This window comes from Gouania willdenowi, chromosome 17 (assembly GCF_900634775.1).
Source record: "Gouania willdenowi chromosome 17, fGouWil2.1, whole genome shotgun sequence".
In the NCBI taxonomy this organism is placed as follows: Eukaryota; Metazoa; Chordata; class Actinopteri; order Blenniiformes; family Gobiesocidae; genus Gouania; species Gouania willdenowi.
This window is the reverse complement of record NC_041060.1, coordinates 709,157-724,812: the sequence shown is the minus strand read 5'-3', so window position 1 is coordinate 724,812 and position 15,656 is coordinate 709,157. Positions and strand designations below refer to the sequence as shown.

The 15,656-nt window shown below is 37.3% G+C and overlaps 1 protein-coding gene across 2 annotated transcripts in view; it reads right to left on the bottom strand.

Annotated features, from left to right (window-relative positions):
• LOC114478994 (ephrin type-A receptor 4-like) overlaps positions 1 to 15,656 on the bottom strand; it is a 47,750-nt gene that overhangs the window by 18,624 nt on the left and 13,470 nt on the right. For both annotated transcript variants that reach the window (XM_028472382.1, XM_028472383.1), the window contains exon 6: positions 471 to 626. In XM_028472382.1, the coding sequence (XP_028328183.1) occupies positions 471 to 626 (156 nt within the window). The remainder of the gene's footprint in view (positions 1 to 470; positions 627 to 15,656) is intronic.

Genomic DNA, 15,656 nt, shown 5'->3' with positions numbered 1-15,656 from the left:
GAAAAGGAGCATGTGGCGGATGTGAAACGGTGTTAAACGTAGACATCTGCTCGTATAGCCATGTGAATGTGTTCATGGCCTTTACGTGAATGCTTGTGTAAGAGTGTGTGTGTTTATGTGTGTGTGTGTTTTTATTTCTCTAAGAACACCATGTGTGTTTACAGCCAGTCACACACAGAGCCCACTCACAGACCTGAGGAGAGTGCATGAGAGTGCGTTTGTCTGCTTCTTAATGTCTTTAGTTATCACTCTGAGACAGAATGTAGATGGTGGCTTAGTCATAAGTAATAGGGTCTTACGACAGAGGCGTCTTTCACACATGTTTGCTTCTGTTTGGATGAGATAGAGCATCTGGCAAACAATGACAGAGTTAGTTTTTTACCCCTTTTATTCCTAAAACCCCATATACTGTACTCTACTCAGGGTGTTGTCTTGCAGTGTTTGCTTTGTGTGTATGTGCGAGTTCTTACGTGTGCAAGACATGGAGGCGGGGTCAGAGTCAGCACGAAAGTATCCGGTGTGGCAGTCGCAAACGGTGGCCCCGTCCCGGAGCGAGTAACTGTGTGGAGGACACTTAGCACATGCAGGGTCCACGGACCTGGCCTTGTAGAAACCAGCGGTACAGGCTGCAGACGGAAAAATAAAGACACGTTAAAAGTACAATCACAAACTAAAGACAGTTGCCACACTCGTCAAAAGCTTCATCTGTTTTCTTGACTTCCACCTACAGTATCTAGAAACACGTAGCTATAGAGTCTCTGAGTGGTTCATTCAAGAACAAACATACATACAGTAATTAAATGAGACATCACGTAGAAGAAAACCTCAAACAAAGTTCAAAGCAATTATATTTTAAGAGCGTTCACATTTTTACGTATGTGAATTGTTTAGATTCGTGTATGATAAAGCTCATTTGTTTGGATGAGATAGAGCTGTACTTTATCTCATACAAGTTTCAGGGGAAAAGAACACAGATAGAGGTGGGACGATACACTGAACTCATGATATGATACGATAAAGTTATCACAATAACAATTTATTATTATTGGAAAGGAAACAAGACCCAAAAAAAATTGCAGTTACGATACCACTCGTATCCTTGACGATACATCTTGCACCATTTTTTTTATCGCAATATCTTGTCGTAACATGTATAGTTCCACCTTCATTTTTCATCATTTGTGAGTCTGGAAACAGTTTATTTCTAACCTTCACTCTGACCATAATAATAATAATAATAATAATAATAATAATAATAATAATAATAATAATAATAATACAGCAGGTCTTTGTAATCTTCTGCTTCCCAAACCAGGATAAGCAGGTATAAAAGAGGAGTGGATGGTTTCCTATGGCTAATAGCGGAGATAATCCTAAAAGTTGTGATTATCGTATGAATAAAATAGAAGTGGATGAGCAAGTTGCAAGGGTCATATTATAAACAATCATGCCAGTATTTAGAAGGAAAAACAAAGTGTTTGGTCTTTGTTTGTTGTATTTTTGTGTGATTTTGTTGTTTACTAAGTTATTTTTGGTATTCTTGTTGACGATTTATGTGTTTTTACATTTTTAAAATCATTTTGTGCATTCTCTTTAAACCTATTTCTAATTTTTCAAATACATTTTCTGCCACATGTTTTTAGAGTTATTATTATATGTATTTATATGTCATTTTAACAGTTTTTGTTGTTGATGTGTGCATTTTTGGAGTAATTTCATGTATTTTTGTTGTTTAGTATATTATTCCTTATTTTATACGTGTTTTTAGTTTTGTATGTTTTTCAGAGTCATGTTTCCTGTTTTGTGTCATTTCCTGTGTATTTTTGTTGTTGTTTTGTATTATATTTTATTTTTGGGCATTTTAGTTATTATTTTGTGTGTTTTTGAAGTAATTTTGTTTAATTTAGTTGTATTTTGTGCATTTTTTTTTACATTTTGTGTAGTTTTCTGTACTTTTGTATGTCATTTAGTTTATTTTTTGGCTTTTCTTGTGTGTAAAAAGGTAAAAGGTTTAGATCAGTCTTATGGCTGCACCTAATGTATCTAGGTCGATTATGAATAGTTTATTAGCGTTTGCCCCCTGCAAATATATTGTATTATTTGAAAACAAGAAGTAGAATGAAGTGCGACTGATCCATGGTACAGTAAGTGACTAACGTGTCAATGAAGATTGTTTGTCTTTTATATGCACATGGCTTTCAGACCCACAGAAAAATGACTAAAGGAAAAATTCAAAGGGAGAAACAGATACAGTGTGTGGGAGGGGGACACTTTGACTTCTTTTCTTTTTCATTTTGATGAGCAAAGAAAGAAAGAAACACCTAAAAGAACACTTACTGATCAGCTCCCACTCACGCAGAGAAAACCAGAAACACTCGAGCTGAATAAATCAAAACTCTCCAGTACTGCCAGCCCACACAAATATAATTGACATTTAAATATACGGAATAAAGAAGCAACAGAAAGAGCGACGGAGAGGACTATTTGCACTGTACATCAGCGAGTTCACACGCTGACAGAGCAACAATACAATAAATTAGTGCATAATTATACCCCTCGACGTCTACTGGCTCAACATAAGAGATGTCAGAGTACGGAGGGTTAAAGAATATACGGTATTTCCCTCTTTACATTCAGGAGAAAATCCCTTCACCATCTTCGTATTCATCATCACATGCTATTGATTCTTCTTCTTTCAGTCCCGCTGTTGTTCCCAAGCACTCCATTTTTCCCAAAGCTTTCACATTTTCCAAGACAGATGAAGACATCCCCCAATGGGAGTGGATAGGAATGTTGCTTTATGACACTCTCATCAGGAAGTTCTCCTCTGTAATCTGCTCACACTAACCATCCTTCTCCATCTGCCACAGCTTCCTCACATTTACGCTCTCATGCACTGGTTTTTTTTTAACATTTCCCAATCCTATTCATGCACTTCCTCCTCGACCTCCACTCGTCAGTCTTTGTCCCTCTCATCACTCTCTCTTTCTGGCTGCATCTCCATGTAACGCTCTAAGTGTCACACTGTGAGAACGCTTTGAAGACGACTGGCATCATTTCTCAGTGTGGTTTAGATGAGGCTCCACAAACGTCTTCAACCTCTGCAGCTAAAAGCTGGAATATTATTGATCAAATGTGAGCTTTTACATCAAATACATGTACGTATAATTAGGGTTGGGCATCATTTGAATTTGAACAATTCTGGTTCTGATTCCGCTTTCTCGTTTCCATTCCGATTCTTAACGATTCCCAAATACGATTCTTTTAAAGCAAAACAAGGCAGATGTATTTGTGTCGGGAATTCAATGTGATTTACATGATTTAAAAAGAATAAAAATGATTATAATGATAATAATGCATTGGATTTTATATAAGATGGACGCTGACTGGCAGAAAATGGAGCATGAACTGTTTCTGATGAACCAGCGATGGACAATTGATCTTCTGCAGAAGGAGCTCGTCCTCATGACAAACAAACAGAAGGAGCAGGACAAAGCAGAGAAGAAGAACAGGAAGAAGGATGGAAAAATAAGTTTCCTGAGAAAGTTCTTCAGCTGTTTTGCTTGGTGCAAAATGTGAGAAAGAATGGATCCTTTAAAGTGTGGAAGGTTCCATCTCTCTTAGTTTTATTTCATTCTCCTGTTTAATGTGATTTTATGTTTTTTGTGTTTAAGTAGAAAAACAAGAATAATAAATAGTTTTATTGGGTTTTCTCTGGATTCTCCCACAATAAAAAAAATTCATTGTCCTTAGGAAGCATGGTCAAAAAAGTTTACATGTTTTAAATGAGCTGCTAACCAAAGGTCTGAACCTCTCCATGGATTTTAATTCTATGAACTTTTGACTTTTTATTAACTTTACTAGGAATTCCTCACAGGGCTTTTTCAACAAGTATAAAAATATAAACTCTATGAATTTAAAAATATCTATTATACATTTTCTTTTCGTTTTTTTGGAATTTCAGTTTTTATTGCGCGATTTAGATTTTGCGCATTTCCAAGGGTAACGGAAACGCAGCTAATGTCTGATTTGTGATCTAACACATAAAAAAAACTCTTCAGATTTAGAAAATTAATATCTCCGTAGCCTGTTTAAGAATGAAAAAAACACTTCTATATCTCTGTGTACAGGACTCTATATCCCACAATGCTTTTTTCTCCAATTTTCTGATTTAGTAGGCCTACACAGTTTCTTTATCTGATTAAAAAAGAATAGTCGTCTCCAGCAATTTTAATGAAGATGTCAACAAGCTAAGGGGCGAGAAAAATAGAAGAAAGAATTTGACCTGCTCTGATTTAGAAGTTGATTATAGGGCTGAAAAAGAATGTGCCAGGGGGAGAGACTTTCTGCCTTTGTCTGATTTACCCAACGAGTCCTTCTATCTTTGTCTCCGACACAGAAAAGCAAAAGAAGGAGCGAGAGAAAGAGAACCGTAAACTTTCTTTAGTACCTACCCCCTTATGTCTGTATTTTCTAAGTAGCCTTTTGTGTCTCTGTACGCGCTGGCTCAGAAAGGAAAGTGCTGGTGACCTGGAGTAAGAGCTTGGGAGGGTGTCATTAACCCAACATTAACCTTAACGCTATCAAGGGCCGTGAAAAAAGCTGGAGCTGCACTAGTGCGGTGGTACGAGCACAAGCACAAAACCTCACTAAACGTTTTCATTTGTTTCCCCCAATTCATTTGAAAAAATACAATCCTCAATATAATGTACACAATATACAAATAAGTACCATAAAACACCGTGACTGTACAAAATACATATGAATTAATTTGTTGTTCTTTTGAAAATACAAGTTATTTGTTGGCGCTCGAGCCATTCGACCATAAACTTCCTTTCAAAGCTAGGTTATTGAGATTTAAAATATAAATATAAAATAGTTTTATACATATTACTGTTAGATTTATATCACAGATGTTAGTTCTACCTCAGGTGTGTAGTAGAAGTTTTCAGTGAAAAGGTCCCTAACTTTTGAGACTTTAGGTTGGTTCTTCTTCACAGTTCATGTTATGATACTGCAGCAAAAATGAACATATATCTAAAAATGGTGATTTTTAATGACTTAGTTCAGCCTCACAAAGATTAAAAAAATAATTCAGGGCGGAGCTGCTTTCTTCCTGTAAATAGGACGTTACATTTTATTTTTTTTTACAGCAGTTTTACTGTGTTTTGGACTAAATGAAGGGATTCATTGGATTACATTATAGTACAGTATATGTTACACACATTGTGGTTGGAGCAATTCTCGACACGATCTAGATCAGGGATGGGCATGTGTTTTTTGTCGTTGTTTGTTGTCTTTTTGTGTATTTTTTTTCTTGAGTTTTTAGTCATTTTGTGTATTTTACGAGTCCCATGTTAATGGCCACATTTACATGGGAGCTTTAATTCGTCTTTAAAGCAGAATAAAAGTGAATTCCTCTTCAAACTGACCATGTAAACTCTCAATTCCTAAGGCTAATGTAATTCCGAATTAAACTTAAGTCCGAATTAGGAGGCTGGTTTATTCCAATTTTAATTCCGAATGAGATAATATCACTTTCTTGTAAACACCTTACTTGCTTAATGCCGCTTTAAGTTAATTTGGGTCGTTCTGCACATGTGCGATTTAATGCAATGACGAAATATTCCAAGATGGCCGTCCGAACTAGAGCCAAAACTACTTATTTATAAGAGCCTTAGAATACAAGGATGAAAAGAGTGGATGGACGGAAGCATCAACATGCAGACTTTTACACGGACACACACGGACTTATTAAACACACACAAACCTCGGTAAACACGGTAAACGGAACAGGCTTCACCGGACGGCTGGCACTAGGACCCAGAGGTGGAGTAAAAGGTTTGTTGTGTGTTTTTTCCGAGAGACGTGATACGTCCAATCAGAGCCTTCCCAACCCCAAGACCTAAAGCTGATTTAAATAAAGCTGAATAAACCTGTTTTCCATGTAAACCTCAAATTGGGAAATACTGTTTTCATGTACACATGAAGCAGTTTAATTCCGATATTATTTAATTCAGAATAACTCATTCTGAATTAAAAAACATCATGTAACCGTGTGTGTGTGTGTGTGTGTGTGTACGTTTCGATTCTGCCTGTACGACGGAATAATAATTACACTGTAATTAGCCGTCTTGATGCTCGAAACAAATGAGTGACAGTGCAAATGATGGAAAAGGTTGTTAGAGACAAAAAAAAAGACCCAGACATTGAACGAGTGAGTGATAAAGAGGAAGAGGTGTGTGGAAAGAAGACAAAGTAAAGAGCGGGGGGGGGAGGCGGGGGGGGGGAGGTGCCCTTTGATTACTATCAGCATTGTCCCCATTTGCATATGCATTCTTCTGCTCGTGAAAATGCAAATGTAGCTCCAGCAAATCCAACTAAGAGCCTTGTCGACATGTCACACTGTACACGTGTGTGTGTGTGTGTGTGTGTGCGTGTGTGTGTGTGTGTGTGTATGTGGTCTCCTTGACCCCGTGTCGTCTGTCATCGTCCCTTGTTCCTTCCGATAGCAGAGGGGAGGAGACAGAGGAAGTACCCCTGACGCTTCAGTCTGACACTTGTCTGTGTGATGGATGGTAGGAGGGAATGATTGATTGATTGATTGATTGATAGACTATCACATGAGAGGGAGGGACACTGTTAATCACTGGGGTCGTGACCTCTTTAATTAACACCCTAGGAAATGCAGGGGATAAAGAGAAGATCCTAATCTGGGGTCAGTAGTGTAGGTGTTAGTCATTGATTGTTTGTTAAAAAAAAAAAAAGTGTTGATTTGATTTTCATTTTAAAATTCATGTTTTTTTTTTGTGTATTTTGTGTTGTCATTTTGTATGTTTTTCTCTTTTGTTGTATGTTTTGGGGCGTGTGCTACGAAGCTAGTTTTCCTCTTACCGCGCTAACCTCTGGGATTTAATCAGTGTGTGCTGGACTACGAAGCTAGCCAACGTCTTACGGAGCTCAATCACCATGGTAACTTAGGCTGAACGACTAACCTGGTCGGGAGCAGGTTTAGTTCTGGATAAGATTTGAGTGAGTACTAAAGTCCCGCCTCCTGACCAATCAGATCTCTTAGAAAACGAGCTGTCCATAGAGAGAATACAGTATGTATCCTTTATTTACTGATGACATCCTATAGGAAACATAGAGATTTATATCTGATGGACTGATAAAGTAAAAAAGGTCAAATAAATCAGCTGATAACGCCTGCGTGCATCAGGCGCTTTCAGACCAATAAATGAATAAATTAACTAATTAATTAATGTATTCTGTGGTGACTCAGAGAGCCTTGGTCCTGTAGATAATATAAATATAAATATATTCTACCTTATGATTTAGATGATGATCTGTATGAACGTAGTATCAGAGACACAGACTAGTTAAAAGAGAAAGTGAAACTGATCAGTGTTTGTTTATTCTCTGTTTATAATCTCACTAATTTAATCAATAACACTCATTAATTCCTGCATTATTTACTTTCTGATTTTACTGCAGTAACTGTTGTTTTTGGTCTGAATTATGGATTTTATTTCTTCATATTTTCATAGAATTATTCCTCATTTGTAACGTAAGTTTCTCTACAGTTTCTCTACAGTTTCTCTGTGATTGTGATTGGTCTGACGCTGTAATATCCACCTCTGTCACTAGAGTGCGCACGTAGCCAGGCTGGAATCACCTGGTTAATTTAGTGAGTTGTAATCTAGATTCATAGGACAGCGTCCGTCTAACGGACAATGTTTGGTTATGTGAAGCTAATTTAGATAAATCCCTGATATAATTATCTAGCTTCAGATTACAGGTCCTTCATTTTTTGTTTTAAAAAATAGAAAATCAATGGTTTTGTTTGTTTGTTTCGCCTCAACTCTGATCGAGAAAAATGTCTCAAATTTCAATCATAATTTTTTAATTTCAAAATGTTTTTTTTTTTTTTTAAATCCAATGACCAAAACGTACACTGACCATGTGACTGAGTATATGTGACTCCTTCTCCCAGAGGGATCTATAGAGCTGGGTATCGTCACAATGTCCTGAATCCATTTGTTTTCAATTAATAGGGTTTTGAATTGATTAATCAGCATTCGATTTTGATCCAGTATTGATCTTTCAAATTTTACTCCGAAGTGACTTGACTCTCGTGTTGAGCATTAGTCGACTTTACTAACGCCGCTACTGGGGCTATGGGAAAAAAATGATCCATTTCAGCACCTATGAATCGATTTTGGAAAATTTCAATGAAATCGATTCATGATCGATTAAATCGATTTCTCACTCAGATCTAATCTTGGATCTTGAATTTAAAACCTAACGAGTGGCTTGATTCGAAAAACAGCAGCTTCAGCTTTTCTCTAAATTCACTAAAGTGGTGGTTTAGAGCTGTGTGTGTGTGTGTGTGTGTGTGTGTGTGTGTGTGTGTGTGTGTGTGTGTGTGTGTGTGTGTGTGTGTGTGTGTGTGTGTGTGTGTGTGTGTGTGTGTGTGTGTGTGTGTGTGTGTGTGTGTTTTCCCAAAGCCAACACTGGGGATTAGCATCTCAAAGGGACTTGAAAACAATGCCCCCCCCCCCCCCCATCCTGCTTAGCAGACACACATCACCACCCCCCCCCCCCCCCCTCTCCAACACCACCACCATCATCATCATCATCATCATCATCATCATCATCATCCCCCACCTGCCCCGACCATGGATCAGGGTGCAGTGTTGGTGCAGAGAAAAGAAGGATAATGAGGGTTTGTTTTCATGCCAGACACACGGATGGTGCTGACAAATCTCCTCTACATGAGGAACAACCTGGGAGAGGGAGACAATAACACACACACACACACACACACACACACACACACACAGTGGAATGCAAACACTTCTCCCCACCTGAGTTTGGCTCCATTCACCAAATCACTGGGGTCGTCACCTGCTGCACATAAACATGAGTGCACGTGGACACACACTAGGGCTGGGCAATAACTTGAGATTGAAAATATATTGAGTTTTCTATTTTGGCGATAAAGAAAATTAGAATATCGCCTATATCGACATATTTTAATTTCATAGCTTATTTTGGATTAAAATAGTAGTTTTAGGAGTTGCTGCTTTCGCTACTTCTTAATGAAAACACAGACCATCCACTAAACAAGCCACACTACAGAACTCACTCACACGTGCTGTCCCTTAGAGGAGAAAAAAACCAAATTGGCTCATATTGTGCAACTGTTCATACATTGTGTATTTTTTTCTTCCTTTTGTGTATTTTTTGGTAATTTTGGACGTCTTTCTGAGACGTTTTGTATATTTTTTATGTATGTTGTTCTTGTATTTTTGCATTTTTTCTCCTTTTATGTTTTTTGTTGTCCTTTTAAGTATATGTATTGTTATTTTGTGTATTTCTAAGTCAATACGTGTTTTTGTAGTAATTTTGTGTATTTTTTTGCTGTTGTTTTGTGCATTTACTTTAGTTGTCCATGTTAGCCCTAACACACACACACACACACACACACACACACACACACACACACACACACACACACACACACACACACACACACACACACACACACACACACACACACAGACACACACACACACCCTGCCTGTTTGTCCCAACACACTCTTCTCCAGGCATTCCTGGGCAGCCCTCCAATCTGTGAGGAGGATATTGGAGGGAAATGCTTTGTGAGATACAAAGTCAGTGACACACACACATGCACACACACACACGTTTAGTTCATGATATGATGCAATGATCTCCCATTTCAAGTGAATGCAGTGATTAGTCCTTCATTCAGCCATCAATGGCACTTTCTAGCTTTCATTTCTTTCTCTTTGTGTGTGTGTGTGTGTGTGTGTGTGTGTCTTCTCTTGCCTGTTTTGGAAACCAGTGCAGGTGTACAGACATTAGCACCACAACCATCAAATCCTTCTACACTGGCCACGTTTTCATGAGAGCTTTAATTCCACTTTAATTCAGGATAAAAATTTAATCATCTTTAAACCGACTTCTTGTAAACCAGACATAGGCAACTGGCGGCCCGGGGGCCACATTCGGCCCTCTGTCTAATTTGATGCAGCCCCAAAAGTAAATGTACAAAATGACAGAAAAAAATACACAAAACAAGAGCAAGAATACATTAAAAAACACAAAGAGTTACAACATTGCAGGAAAATACAGTAGAAGACAAGATAAAAATACTCCAAAAACACACAAAACTACTACAAAAATGAACAAAACGACAACAGTAATACACAAAATTACTCAGAAAAATATACAAAATTACAGAAAATGACAAAAAAGTACACAAAAAGACAAGAAAAATGCAAAAAATGACTCCGCAAACCCACAGTACTAATAAACAAGCAAAATGACAACACAAATACACAAAAAATACTCCAAAGAACATATATTTTACAGTAAAAATACACAAAAGGACTACAGAAATACACAAAATGCTTCACAACAAGCGAAACAACAACAAACAAACACAGAATGACTGAAAAACACACAAAATTACTATAGAAACTATCTGTTCTTTCCTGTATTAATGCTCAGATCACTCATTATTCTAATATGACATGAATGTTGATCATGTGACCTTCTGATTGTGTGGCCCCGCTGTGATAAAAGTTGTCTACCTCTGATGTAAACAAACTGATTTGAATTCTGAGTGGAATAATTCCTCAATCTTGTAAACGTTTAATTCCGGTCGTTCTGCGCATGTTCGTCCTGGTTCACAACAATGTTTCCCTTAATCAACTAATGTCAAACAATGAGCGGAATTTAAAGTGGAATTAATAAAAAATACCATGCAACTTTTATGTGATTACTTCAATAGTAAGTAAAATTTGTTTTTAAATAAAATAAAAAAATGAATCATTAATTACAGTCTCCATTATAAAATGTAGCTAATGATTGTTTCCTATTGTCAGAAGTGATAAAACGTCCTCTACAGCATTAAATTAGTATTTTATTAAATAGTACTGTTTGTTTGTGGTGAATTTGTCCAAAAAAAATAGCCCAAAAATTTCCCAACATTTCCCAATAATTTTTAAATGAATTGTTAAATCTTTCCGAGTACCCCTGCAATGTGCTCCTGTCCCCCTGTTTGGGAACCACTGATGTAGACCAAAGGGGGAAAGGAGGCCAGTGAAAGACATTGTGCTTCTCAACGCATTTCAAATTCTTTCTGTTGTCTCTCCTCCTTCGTTTCCGATTCTTCCCAGACGGATTGCAGCTGTCAAACTTTTGACGTCTTCATCTACCTCGGTCGTGACCCTGCACTTTTCGGTTAAACTCTTTCTGTAGACGTGAGTGGCTGTCACTCAACGTTTTTGACGTCTTCATCAAGCTCAGTCACGACCTCGGTCGTAACCGGGTGTTTGAAAAGAAGGGGGGAGGTCCCTATCCTTGTGTTCCTCTAGTTGTCCCCTTTGCACCCAATGACAGACCCCCAGCAGGGGGAGGAGGGACCCCTTTACACTGATGCCTTCTGCTGTCTTTGGCCTTCTTTTAAACCAGCTTCTCACCTCTTTCAACATCTAATCCCCTCTTCCTCCCAGAGCTTCTCATCCCCTCCTCCTCATCCTCATTACGCTCTATCAACCCATCAAAAGATATATATTTAACAAACAACTGGATAAAAAGTGTTCCTAAAAGAATGTGAAGTTGGAACTAATCCAACCATACCAGACCTTTGACATTTTTAGTGATCTGAGCATTAATACAGGAAAGAACAGAGAGTTTTTATAGTAGTTTTGTGTTTGTTTGTTGGTGTTGACTTGCTTGTTGTGAAGCATTTTGTTCCTTTCTGTAGTCCTTTTGTGTATTTTTCTTCTAAAATATATGTTTTTTGGAGTCATATTGTTTGTGTTGCCATTTTGCGTTTTTTTTTGGAGTAATTTTTGTTTATTTCTGTTGTTGTTTTGCTTGTTTGTTGGTACTGTGGGTTTTCAGAGTCATTTTTTGTGTATTTCTTGTCTTTTTGTGTACTGTTGTTGTCATTTTCTGTAATTTTGTATATTTTTTTGAGTAATTTTTGATATTACTGTTGTTTTTTGGTTAATTTTTGTAGTAGTTTTGTGTGTTTTTAGAATATTTTCTGTGTTTCTATCTCGTCTTATACTGTATTTTCCTGCAATGTTGTAATTCTTTGTGTTTATTTATGTATTCTTGCTCTTGTTTGATGTACTTTTCTGTCATTTTGTACATTTACTTTAAACAAAAACAAACAGAGAAAGTTTCTGAGTACTCCATAGTGGAGAGCTTTCAGAAGCCTCTACTCCAGTAACGACTGGTTACAGTGAGGGGGCCAAACTGCACCAGAGGCTGTTTGGAGCAGATCAGAAGTTGCACTCTGGACGCCAACAGAGCCAAACCAGGGTGATAAAATGATCAGCTGTCCTTCGTCCATTCTGACCGAGTCCTGGACCAAACCAGTGTGAATGCACCCTATACTGTATTATATTTAATCAGCTAAAGTTTGTCTTTAGCTGATTAAATACATTATATAAGACATGGAACAATAAGAGAATGGACTAAATCAGGATTATCTCTTGCACAAGTAGGAACATCACTTTATGTAATGTAAGATCTGCCATTCCCTCAAAAATGAATAATGGAAGGTAATAAGGCCAGATCGAAGCGTCGCTGGCCAAGACTAATGACCAATATGTTTCTGGGTGGTTTTTATAGTGATTTATTGGGATTTCAAAAGTTATTGAGCAGGAGAAATTAGTTCTGGCATCTAACGCTGTATGATTTGGGAACGTCTACACAGAGAGCCACAGGCTGCTGAAAAATGCTGATTTATAGGAACACAAAGCTGCATCAATATCCTTGAATACGTGTTCTGTCTCTATTGGTGTCATTTGCCAACAGTGTCTAAAATGTTCTCACTCGTAAGCCAAATATCTGTTGTTAAAGCTCTTCAGAAGTCTTCCCAACCCCCAGACCCAAAGCGGAACTGAATAAAGGCGAATAAACCTGTTTTTCATGTAAAACTTAATTCATAATGACTATTTCTATGTAAACACAAAGCGCCACAACCAGGAAATCCTTCTACAATCAAACAAACATATGCAATTGAAAAATTCCGTCCCTTGCAAGCAGCGAGCACAACTGGAGAGATCTAGTGGTTCCTTACCGTTTTGTCCCGTGTACCCCCACTGTGTACCTCCTCTTCATATCATTAGTGCCCTCTCCATAATGTCATATGTGAAGGAACTAAACCCCAAACTGTGTCTCCAACATTTGTTTAATGAGTGGATTTATTTTTATTTTTTAATTATCATACAACGAATGTAATACTGCAATAGTAAGTAAATACGATCTCCTTTGTAAAATGTAGCTAATTATCGTCTCCTATTTTTAAAAGTGTGATAAAATGGCCTCTACAACATGAAATAATCCTGTTTCATTAAATTACAAGAAAATATAGTATTTTCTTGAGCAGGGGCGTGTGCTGCTGCTGTGGGAGATAGACAGCAGCAGGAAACCATGTCTTTCCTCAGCAAAGGAAAATCAGGCCAAAAAGACAAAGAAAGAAAGAAATAAAGGAGAGGGAGAGAAGGTTTGACTCAATTCTCCAGAGGTCAGCTTTAAAACACGTCTTTTTTTAGGCAATATATTATTTTGTTTGAAATAAACTATAGTGCACTCTTGCGCATTTAAATGCTCGAACATTCCTTTTGCGTGTGAAATCTTAATTGGAAATGAAAGTATGAAAAAATATACTGTATATATATTAAAGAATACATTTTGCTGTAGGTGTCCAGACTCCTCATGATTCTAATCATTCTATATTTACCTTTTATTAACCTTTGTAGACGTTTGCTTAGTGTGTGTGTGTGTTAGTTATACCCCCCCCCCCCATCCCCCCCCCAAAAAAAATACAAAATAAATAAATATTAATCAGCCACCACTAAATTGTAGCACAATTATGTCACAAACACAATATTCAAAAAACCACTAAAATACATATAACATACATGCAATAGATATGGAGTCATTAGGTTATGGTGTTTTTTTTCAACCTTAGGGTCTGGACCCCATGTGGGGTCGCCTAAAATGTCTAGTAATTGGTAAAGGAAAGAAAAGAAAGTCGGTAAAAAAGGATTACACATCACACACAATAAATATCAAATAACTGTAACCTATAATTTCTCAAATATAAATCTATTTCAAATAAAATGCAGTATAAACTATCTAAGGTGGCTATCGTATTTATAACACACTTTATTAAACATGATCAAAAACTAATTCTAGAATATAAAAATGATGTAAGGTTGATGTGAAGAATAATAATTCTATAATAATGAAAGAATATTAGTATAGTTTATGGGGAGGGGAAAAAGAAGTGTACATAACGTAAAATAGGGATCCAACAAGATGGTTTGTACCCAGGGCCCAAAATGTGGTTCTACGGCCGTGTTCTTCAGCAATAATACTGTTAGTTTGTCAAACTAAATCCTAAAAAGGAATTAGGAACATTTCCTGTTTGGGTTAGACTTGTGACTGAAAGCCAGCGATGGTCAGAAGGTTTTTCTGTAATTCTTTCGTTTTTTTTGCTGACAAAGTGAAGGCACGTGATTCTGGAGGAACCAGAGACCTTTCGACCTCTGTGATGTGCTGAGAGACAAATTGATCTCTAACATCTACGTCTCATTCCCTTCCTCCTTTTCTTTTCCCATTCCTACAAATGTTCAGAGCGTTCCAGGCAGGCATTTAGCTAAGCATGCTCCTCCGTGCACGCTGTGATGGATTTGCACAGAGGCAGCTGCTTTCAGCCGACAAGCTGCTCCACGGTTAGAGAACGAGAGGAGAGGATGGATAGATGGCACTTCACATCTGCTGGAGGTTCAACAGAGTCAAGGGTCTCTCCTAAATCTAGATGAGAAGAAACATCTTTCAGACCTCAGGGACTCCCCCTAACCCCCCCCCAGCTTTTCATTGGGAACAAATGGGGCGAACAGGACAAAGAAATCACATATAATTTTGGCTGATGGTTTTTTTTGTTATTGCGAAACATAAAAAAGTCACTTTCTTTCTCTGGTTTTATCACCAACTGACACCGACTGGCTCTTTACGTCCGTCTCTCCGTCCTTCTCCTTCCACCGCTCACCGTCTCCTCTTTTTCTCTTTGAATTATGAGTCTGTTTGTTATACAATTAGTCTGCTGGGATAGGGTTCATAAATAAAACTGAAGGGAAAAGATCAGTGAGTGTTTTCTCCTTTCCAGTCTCTTTCTTGGACTATAGTTATGAAACGACAACAAAAATACACCAAAATCACTCCAAAAACACAAAACACACGAAACAACCCCCATAAAAGCACAATAGAACAACAAAACAACACAAAATAAGAGACAAATATACAAAAAATTTAAATAAAATATACAAAAATGACTCAAAACACACAAAATGGCATAAAAATGTATATGAGACAAATTCCTTGAACTGTCCTAAAAACTGTACTTGGCCATTAAAACATTTCTGATTCTGATTCTGAAAACAACAGCAAAAATACACATCATGACAACAAAAAATAAAGAAACAGATATAAAAATAAACAAAAAAGCACAAAAATGACAAAAAAAGGAATAAAATCACTTGAAAAATGCAACAAACGACAACAACATACACAAAAGAACAGAAAATACACAAAATGACTGT